This window comes from Meriones unguiculatus, chromosome 4 (assembly GCF_030254825.1).
Source record: "Meriones unguiculatus strain TT.TT164.6M chromosome 4, Bangor_MerUng_6.1, whole genome shotgun sequence".
Taxonomy (NCBI): Eukaryota; Metazoa; Chordata; class Mammalia; order Rodentia; family Muridae; genus Meriones; species Meriones unguiculatus.
In genome coordinates this window covers 48,982,349-48,993,087 of record NC_083352.1, presented here as the reverse complement: position 1 = coordinate 48,993,087, position 10,739 = coordinate 48,982,349, and the positions used below count along the sequence as shown (strand labels likewise).

Sequence of the window (10,739 nt, the reverse complement as noted above, 5' to 3'; positions counted from 1 at the left end):
AATCTTATACCCTACAATAATAGTTCTAAATTGTCTTATATGTTAAAGTTTTTATCATTTATTTACTGCTACATTATCACTACATTAAAACCTCAGTATGAAGAGCAAACGCAAGATAAATTTGAAGATTGAAAAATAAAAGACTACCAAACATTTTATCTTTTAATAATACCTATAAACAAACCAAGTGAAAGTAAACAAATTTTAAGGAAAAGACTCTCAAGGAAAAGGCATCTATGCAAGGCATCTTCTGTTCTTAGTCAAAAATCAAGCACCCTGACAGACATCAATCTTCCTTGGATGACATAATCTGAGCTTTAAAATCCTAGATATGATAGTTTCTAACAGGAGAAATGTAGTATGATTCCTGGAATAAGATAATATAATTCTTTGACATAATTTTTCTATAAATAATTAGACAAAAAGAATCACAGTCTTGAAAAACATTAATTTTTATTTTATTTCTGATCAAATTATCTGCAGTTACATAAGGAAGACCATTTATTTATTGTTCACAGGTTAATGATTCATTAGTTTGTTAGCTGCAAAATTAAACTAAAGGTAATATAACAAAAACCAAGCTGATAAAACCATGCATAACATTTTAATACATTTTAAGCACAATGTCTTGAAAAAAATTGTGACATCAATCTGTACAGGAAAACATTCTTCCTCGGAAAGATATACTTTAGATGTGCAGAAAAATAATTAGCATCATAAAATAGCAATACTTTTCTGAGGGATAGTCTTTCAGAACATCTTTTCTCACTAATACTATGAAGACACTGTGCATCATGGGAAATATCTGACATGGTTTCTTTTTTGTTTTGTTTTCCACAACATATTATATAATACCCATAAAATGTCAAGGTACTTCACTATATTTTTTTTCAAACTATAATCACTCATCATACATTAAAATGTAAGCTTAAAGAAAAGCTTTTGCATAATTCATAAAGATAAAACAGTAAGGAAATGCAAAATTATTGAAACAAGTTCAAGTACAGTTTTACATATGAATCCTTTTGGCATTTAATTCAGAGTTTCTTACTCCTCATGTACATTAACAAGCATAACTAGAGACTGTGTGGAAATGGTGCTTTCTGAAGATATTTTCAATAAGCACATCAGGTATTAAACTTAATCAGGTTATTGTATTTGAATTACACCTTTTTTCTTAAAAAAGCATTAGCTTTCATAGTTTTTTTTAATTTTGTATTTCTTTCCAATTTTATATCTGAAATATACTTAATAAATATTTAATGTAAAATAAGTACTGTTATGGGACTAAATCTAAAGTTACCAAAATAATTTACATAGAACTTTTGCCTTTTTAATTAAACATACGATTTTACATTTCACTGTTTTGCAAGCCTGAACATATCCTACAATTTGACAAAGTGCTGCAATGAATTTCTTAAGTAGATAAAATGGATAATAAGGATACTGAATTTGGCATTAACTGTGGCAGCAGGCAGGAGGAAATGTGTGGTGGACTCTAGTTGGAACACAGTGAAATTTCCTTTTTAGGAAGTAAACATCTTTGGATGACATCTAACCTTTCCTCAACAACTTTTGAAGGCATCAGGGAGAATATAATTCAGTTGTCATACTCTAATAGAATTCTCATTTTTTTTAGCAATACTTCCCAATGTTTGTATTCACCTAAGCTCATCTAAGATGCTCTTATTAAAATTATTTGAAAAGCTTTGCATCTAGGAAATTCATTAGATTTATGGGCACAGGTTAGACCTTCTCAGATCCAGTTTTATAGGACTTGAAATTTAATACTTAAAATATTGTTTAATTTTGATAACTAAATTCTTTCCCCAAATTCACAAAACCCAGCAATTTACTGACAGCTTAGTCTCCTTGAAACCACAAAGCTAAAAGTGTTTGTGTCTCTATGGCAGCTCATTGCTCAACTGTGAAGCCAATTTTAGGCAATATAATCAGAATCACCTTGCTAAAAATGAATACAAATTAACAGGCCAGGAATACAAGTATTGTAACTGTACTTGATTGGTAAATATTCATTAAGGGAGCCATCCAATTTCAAAGACGAGAGAAAAGGACTAATATAACAATCTCCTCACAGAGATAAGATATTTCTTATGATTATAGATTGCATTATCATTGGTTATAATTGCCTTGGGTTGATGGTCAAATTAAATGGCTGCAAACCATATAAATATATTCCTAATGGTCACAATGTCCAGCGTCTTATAGTCTTTGCTTGTTCACTATCAACAAATACTGACCAATTTGGCTGAGAAATACACAGTAGATACTGTTAATTTTAAATATTTTATGATGTTATCTATGCTGTAGAATGTATGAAATCTATTTTGGAATGGATTGGATTAGAGTGCTTCCATTTTTCAATTTTTAATGCTCAAATATTTTCCTTTTTACCTCTCTTATCTCTCATATTCCAATAAGTCAATGTCATGGGGTAAACACTTTATAAATTAAAAAAAAATTAGTTGCCAGTATGACACTTCATTCTTCCAAGTAACTAGCAGATTAAGACATGTTATGTTAAGAATAGAAAACTATGTATTTACAAAATGAGATGAATATAATATTAAAACAATATGAAAGGCACACCTAATTATATCCAAGTAGTTTGTTCATTTACAAAAATATTAGAGTACTTAAGGGCATATGATTTATCATTTTCACAGTTATCATTATAACTTCTAGTATCATATATAGATACTGGGCATTTATAAAATCAATGCTCATAATCATGTAATACGTATATAAGATGTTCATGTAGTTACAATTCAAAATTAAAATTGAATTTATTTGAATACATTCACACAATAAGAATGTATTATGGAATAAAGTAAGCGTTCATGATATTCTGTGTAGCAGAGTTGAGAGCTGGAATAGCTCTTTGGTTAAGTGTTATGGAAACATTTCTGGAGAGAATAGGGATGATTTAAACTTTTCATTTCTACAGTGGTTCTGGTATCTACTTGGTCTTGTAGTGATTAGCGAAGAAAGAGAAAGTTATACACATCTATATTAACAAGAAAACAGATTACCTAGAAATGCATGTTCTGTGGAACGATTTCAAGTTAAAATTCATAAATTTTAAAATTAAGTGAAATAAACAGCATGCACTCCACATACTCCCATAGATTCTAATATGGCTAGTTCAGAACACTTCAGAGAATTTGCACTGAAATTCCAATTTATGTGAATAGTAGTTAGTGTATATGCATATTTCAATTCTTTATCTCCCCACCCCACCTTCGAGGCAGGCTTTCTCTGTGTAGTCTTGTCTGTGGCTGTTCTGGACTCGCTTTGTAGACCAGCTGGGTCTCAAACTCAAAGGGATCTGTGTTTCTTGCCACATTGGTGGGATTATAGGCATGTACCACTGTGCCCAGCTTTTAAATTATTTTTTTACCATTGATATATTTTTTTCTGTTTTTAATTTTGAATTAGGACTCTGGCTGTAGCTTAGTGGCAATATCTTCCCATAACATTTAACAAATCCTGGTTCCAATCCTCAGTACTAAGAAACAAAATCTCATTTGACACAGGTGTTTTGAAGCAAATACCTCAGGATGTTGTTATTATTTCAGTTTTAAAGGCTCTGTAATATTTCATTAGTTTATTAGAGGGGGCACATTCTTCTAAGCCCTCTTGATTCATCGCTGTTTGCAGTGTAATGAATGCCTTAAGTTTATAGTATGTGTGTGTGTGTGTGTGTGTGTGTGTTGTTGTTGTTGGAAGACAAGGTAGATAAAATAGAAATCAGAATTATTCATAAAGAAAGATAAAGAAAAATGTACTTTTGAGATAGCAATGTTTCTATAGAACTAATGTCATTCTTGACAAATTTTCTCATGACTGATATATTATCTTCCACTTTCAGAGGTTAAAAGAAAATACAGATTATCTAGTGACCTCAAATGTAAAAGCTAGTCACACCTGGTTTTCTTTGGGGCATATGTGTATTAGTGTTTATCATATTTCAGTGTGCTGCTGGCAGGGTTTACTCAATTTAGGTACTGTCAGAAAACTTTTGAAATAAAATATATAAACTAAGCAAAAATATATGCAAGCATTTTGCCAATACTGAAGGGTGTTGTTCATTGCTCCTTTACACCCTGACTAACTCTCAGCATAAGTAACATATTTTGCTCTAATATTTAAATACATCAATATATTTCTATGGTTTTGGCTCATAGACAGCAAAAGATGACACCTATGTTGTAGTTTTCTAGCAAAGGAAGCTCACAGTAACAAATTATTTTACTTGTAGACTTCGCATATAATCACAAACACAGTATTCTTATCTTGTGTAAATTACTTATAAAAGTGATATTTTGCCTTTTATTAGCAAACCTGATTAGCATGGGTTACTTTCTAAAAAGTTAATTTTAAAATCTATGCTTGGGATAACCAAACTACAGAGACATTTAAAAGTTTTTAGTTTTAAATGGCAGTTTTTGCTTTGAGTTTTGGGAGTAGTTGAAGATCAGAAAATAGTACCATGTGGTTCAAAACTGTTCTGTTTTTTTTTTTTTAAATAACATCTGAATTTTTAAAATTCTTGATATTTTCATTGTATATAATTTTATAGACTAACCAATCATTAAAATATCTAAAAATCACTCTAAACATTTTAAAATATAATATTAATAATAATAATAATTAAGAAAAAACAATAAGTGAGTTCTAGCTTAGCAACTGTTTTATGACTAAGCTAACAAAGCTCCATTGCTGAAATAATAGCCTGGGTCATGAACAAATTTCTTTTTCAAGCAATGTTGCTTTTAATTCTTCATGCCTTGTAACCACTATTTTGAATGCATTATCTCATAAAAATTAAAATAATTTCAGTTGGTAGAACTGATATGTTTCAATCATTTATAATTAAAGCCCATTCTCCTATTCTTTGGAGGAATGTGGGGTTCACATAACTTTGATGAGAAAAACTATTATTAAAAATCCTTCATGAATCAATTAGTATTTTTCCTTGATTTTTTTTATCAAAATGTAAGTGCTTTAGTATAACTAATATTTAAAGTCTCATTCTAAACTAAATAGAAAAGTCTTATTGAATTTTGTTTAATTACATAAAAACACCAAAACATACAAACAATTAAGCCACTATTAAATTTAACAAAACAAATGTGCTGGCTTAAAATTTTCAGTGTTTGGCACTAATGAAAAATACATGTAACACTTATTTACAAACAAAGACTGTCTTCAGAATCTTCATCTTCATTTCTAGAGATGTAAAGATAAGTAGTATTTTTATATAGAATGATTGCTTAAGCCATTTATTTTAAATTTCCAGAGAGATATTTAGTATTCTAAATTATATCTTTCATTTTGATAATCCACTTTATTATTTTTTATTGTGTATATTGGTTTTACAATGTTCCTATGGATAGTGTTCTAACAGCAGTGAATGTGCCACTTAATGATCTTGTTACTTTATTTTTTTAAAATACTTTACATCTCAAGCTATTACTTTCTATTATTCTCATCATTTTGTTATACTTTTTAAAATAGTTTTTACTGTGTAAATCTCGATTCCACTATATTTACTATAATTAAATTAAAAACCAAGAAATCTGAAAGTAATTATCAAGTCTACTACTGTATGTGCTAGTAAAACAGATACAACACACATAGCAATGGTGAAGAAAACAGCTAAAATGGCAATTGTATGAAACAGGACCCCCACAATGTATATTTTGTATCCCTTAAAAGAATCAATCTGTTTCATTATTTTACATAGAAAATCAAAATAAACTCTTTCTCCATATGCTGTTTTGATTCATTGGCTATCGCTTGTACACCATACGCACACACACCCACGCCTATGTCAGGGAAACTTTCTCCTGAATTCACTGTTTTTGTACTCCTTCAGAGGCCTAATCTTGCTGCTGATGAATGTCTTCATGCCTAAGAATTTTATAGATAACCCAGTAGAAAATGTTAAAAATCAGAAACGCCAGCGGAAAGCAGGCTCGGGAGATGGTGTCAATCTTCTTTGCCCTGTCGATGAAGACCTTCCTCATTTCATCAGGGCTCTTTGGCATTGCCTGAACAGCGTGGTTGGGGCCTTTTGGAACCACACCATCCTTTGCTTGCAGACATGGCCCCATTCCATATGCTGTGAAGCTGAACCGACTCTCCCTCACCTCATCATCCTGTTTACAAAAAAACAACAGGAGGTGTTAGTGACGAAACAGGACATGCAATGCGGCATGTCAGAATCCAGGCTTAAGTTTTATCATGATGTATGCTTGCGTTATGAAGAATAGATAGCTGAAGCAAATGAAGATGAGTTGGCTTGAAGTTTTAATGGAGAGATAGAGATTCTGTGTGTCTACATGTCAGAAAGTAAATGAGAGTAAGAAAACTGTTGAGAGACTTATTATAAATACACATATCATATAATTTTTAGTAATGAGTTAAAATGTAGCAATGCCCGACCAAAGGGGAAATAAATACCAGATTCATTGACTGAATTATTCCTTCTCATGGAGACAAACTTTTAATATTTATTTTTTACAATTCTAGTTACTTCCTTGGACAATATCAGAAAACACTGATGGCTTTATGTTTCCTTTAAGTAGCTTCTCTATTTTACACTGTCATGTTGGGAAAAGCTCAGGATAATAGTACACTCTAATTTGTATACAGTTACTTCACAGAGATACAGTGATTGGTGAATTATGAATGGAAAGTGAAAGAGGTTTAACTTCATGTTCAAAGATTGAACTTATTCTCATTTCTTGCCTTTTTGGTGAAAATCAATTATAAATAATAAAGTTGTTATAAAGTTAAAATTCACAAAAAGTGTTCATTTGAAATTATACAATAACTTTTACATATGGCAAATTAAAAAGAAATTTCCATAAAAATAAAATTGTGGCTGGAAAAATGGCTTGTTGGTTAGGAATGCTTATTGCCTTTTCAGATCTGAGTTTGCACCATAGCACACACAAGGTGGCTCACAAGAGTGTATACCTCAGTGGGCCCAGGGGGTCCACTGCTCTCCTCTGACTCCATTGACAATACAAGCTCACGGCACAAACAAACGTTCACAAACAGACACGTACACATAAAAATTTAAATTAAAAACTACAAAATTTAACGTAAAATTAATAAATATAACATTCTTATGAGAGGGAAATGTGTTATTAACTAATTAATAATAAAATCAATGAAAAATTTAGAGTATAAGAATAAATGGTTAACTGATAACAAGAGTTGGTCTTTTATTTTGCTAGGAAAACTGCAAATTTAACGGTACTAAGTAATATATTTTCTAGATATATCTCTGCTATGATAGCTCTTTTTCATGTTACTTTAAGAGATTAAATAATCATTCAGTTCAAAACTGCATTAGGTCTATAAATGTAGCTGTTTATTAAATAGTATATTATAAAATAAGAAAGTGAAGAATAGAAATAATTTGGATTGCGAAAGTGATAAAATGAACAAGGTTGATTTCAGTAATGTGTGAAATAGTTGTCTAGATTATGAAGGTGAGACACCAAAAAACAAAAGCATATAATCACTGGGAACATTTAAATTACAAGAGTATTAAGCACTTGGATTTGGATGGAAACAATTAAAATATAACAATTGAAAGGACCTTGAAATAAAGCTTTCATCCAAGCTAGCTCTGTCTACTGCTGCAATTTTGCAAAGAAAAAAAAACAAACAAACATTTTTTAAAGACTCTAATAAATGTGCTTTTTTTAAACGTAGCCATTTTTTACTTCCAAAAAGCAATTTTATCACAAACTTGTTGCATGCTTTCAAAGTGTCCCTCTTTAATAAAGTATATATGACTTAAACTGTTATTATGTAAATGGTATATTGTCATCTTTTAGGATTTAATAAATTATCGTGGTGCTTACATCTCAGAACAGAAACATGTTATTTCAGTAATTTATATTATGCGTGCAGGTCATTTAAGGTTGAAATGTATTACATTACTTAAATTTTTTCAACCCACAAGTTTAAAAATACATTTTAAAAACAGACAGAATAGTTTTTTTTCAGGAGAATTTACATATATTGGCATTTTATATATTGGAAAGCTCATTATCAAAATACTAAGATTTTATGATTCTACCATATATGTTTAGCAAAACAGAATTCATTGACTAAGTTTCTTATCATTTATTCTGGATAATTTATTTTAAAATCTTTGAGATCACAGTGGTTCTTCTCAGGTAAAGGTTTTTCATGCAAAATTAAACATAATGAGTGAAGAACCAAACATTTTTTTTGTTGTGTCTTTTTTTTTTTTTTTTTTTTTACATAACTGGCTGTGTGTAGTGGGTTAACATCAGTTCTGAGCTGTTATGAAACTATTGAAAATAACCCCTGGTTTGTAAGCAATCATTTTCTTGAAAACATAGAATTAAGCTAAATGTGGACTAGACTTCATCATCATGGAAGGGTCAAAAGAGACTATACATAGTCGCTTAGATCTTTAGCCAGTGTGGCCAACACTATAAAATTTTGGTTTGAAACGAACTTTATGACTTCTGTGTATAAAGACAACCACATAGCCCTTGACATTTGTGCTGGGAATGAGGGGGCAAAGAAACCATGTTCTAGAGAAACAGCTCTCTTCTGAAATATGTGTGTGGTGCTAAAATGAGTTGAAAGATTGTTTTTGTTTTAAATCTCTGGTGAAAATTCAATTCAAACCTCCACAGTCAACACAGAAGACATGTTTTGAAATCATTTTGACTCAATATGCCTAGAAAGCTTTGGTCTGATGTGTTCTAAGAAGAATGTGATGTTGATGTGCTCTGGGTTTAAGGAAGCAAGGGATGTGCAGTCAAATGATTGGGCCTGAGTCTCATCGTGGGAATATGGATGGCACAGATTTATCCCCTGGTGACATGTTATGTGGAAAAGCAATGATATAAAAATTGAAGAGAAAGTACCCCAGGATCCACTAATTTCTTTCTTAATTAGCCAGTCTCATGAAATTGGAATCAATTGGTAGCAAGAAAAACTAGCAAGGGAAGAAGGTAGTTGGTTCTCTAACCTGCCTCAAGGTGAAAACTCAACAAAATAGAACACACAAAAAATATTTCTTAATCTTGATGACATCTATAACCTCTGGATGGTGACACTCAAAACTTGTATTTATATTATACTGTGCCCCATGAAATTATGTGAGCCACATGGTGAGTTGAGTTAGACAAGGGTAGTTTTAATTTAAAGATATAAATTTGGTATTCTAATATGGTATTTCAACATTCGTACAACATATACATCGAAAACTTTCAATTTCTTAATACAAAGCTTTTGGGATGTGGTTTGTACTTTTTCTATAAATTCAGACTACATTTATAGTGTTCCGTAGCCATACATTTCTAGGAACTACCAAGTAGGGCAAATTAGTTGCACTGAAATATTTTGGGTCAGTTTGTAGATTTAGCAGATCTCTGTGTGATCCATGCTTTCATGACTCTTTAGATTAATCAGCATAAGATCTAATAATTGAACTTTAGATGATGCAGCATATAATGTTTGATAGAAATGCTGAATTCCCAAGTGTTCTTACTCTGGAATTACTGGCTTTAGTGATCAATGGCCAATTTTTGAGTATGTGAAGTCGGTGGTGCTGTTAATCCATCATGAGAAGGAAAATTGCTTCTCACTACTGTAAAGTGAAACTTTCCTGCAGATATATTTTTGCTGTAGGAAATGTAGCCACATCATCATCAGAAATGAGCTTACTCAAACCACTTCCTCCCCTCTTCTCTCCCCGCTGTAAAATGACCATAGGTAGGGGAGGTCTTCCTTTTTCAAAAGAGTGGGATGATGTGTAGCTTGGTGAGCATATTTATCCCTGCAGAAATCATGCTAAGGGTCACTAGGGGAAGAAAATCTCTACTATTTAAAAGAAAGATCATTAGCACATCTCACAGGCTATTAAGAAACTATAAGGTAACAGTGAGAGTAGATAGGATCCTTGTGAGTGATTTCCTGGTACATCTGAACCTTAAGGAAGTCTACTAGATTTGTTCACATCAGACTTTAGAGGCAATGGTACCAGTAGAAAATGGAGATAAAATGGAGATAGACAAATATATCTAATTGAACAAATGAAGTTAAGGCTGTTGGCACATAAAGACTGTCTTGAAGATCAAGATTTTTTTCCCAATTCTGCCTAGAAATTGAAGATTAAACAATATTTAAAATTGAATGATCAAGGAGAGTAAAAATATATTTTTAGGATACTGGAAATCAATGGGTAATGTATGGTACCATTACCAAGAAGCAAGAAGACAGTAAGAGGAGACAAAGAGAAGTTTGAGACAGGAAAAATAACTTGCTTCACTAGTGGGATGTCATGTCTTAACAGATATTATATTGAATGTTTTTTTCACTGTTTTTCTAGTACCATCGAAGTCAAGTGACTTTCTGACGTGACTTCTTGTAATCTTCCTGAAAGATTGATCATAAATAATAAAACAATGGTGAGTCTTCCTTAAAAGCTTATTATTAGATATTGAATGAGAAGATGGTATGATACATTATTTTATTATGAAATAACTTTAGCTTTGAATAACCAAGACATGAAAGTATCTAGTGCTTTTGATTGCTTGCTTAGCTTGCTATTGACATTCCTTATTCTAATCACCTCCCAAATATTTATTGAATACAATTATTTAAAAATATCTTTAACATATATTCCAATGAAATGCATATTATAAAAGCAA

General features: G+C 31.2%; 1 protein-coding gene across 2 annotated transcripts in view; it reads right to left on the bottom strand.

Moving 5' to 3' along the window:
• Positions 1–436: 436 nt before the first annotated feature.
• The window catches only part of Glra3 (glycine receptor alpha 3), a 186,262-nt gene continuing 175,959 nt past the window's right edge, over positions 437–10,739 (bottom strand). For both annotated transcript variants that reach the window (XM_060381794.1, XM_060381793.1), the window contains one exon: positions 437–6,185. In XM_060381794.1, the coding sequence (XP_060237777.1) occupies positions 5,907–6,185 (279 nt within the window). In that variant the 3' untranslated portion in view covers positions 437–5,906. The remainder of the gene's footprint in view (positions 6,186–10,739) is intronic.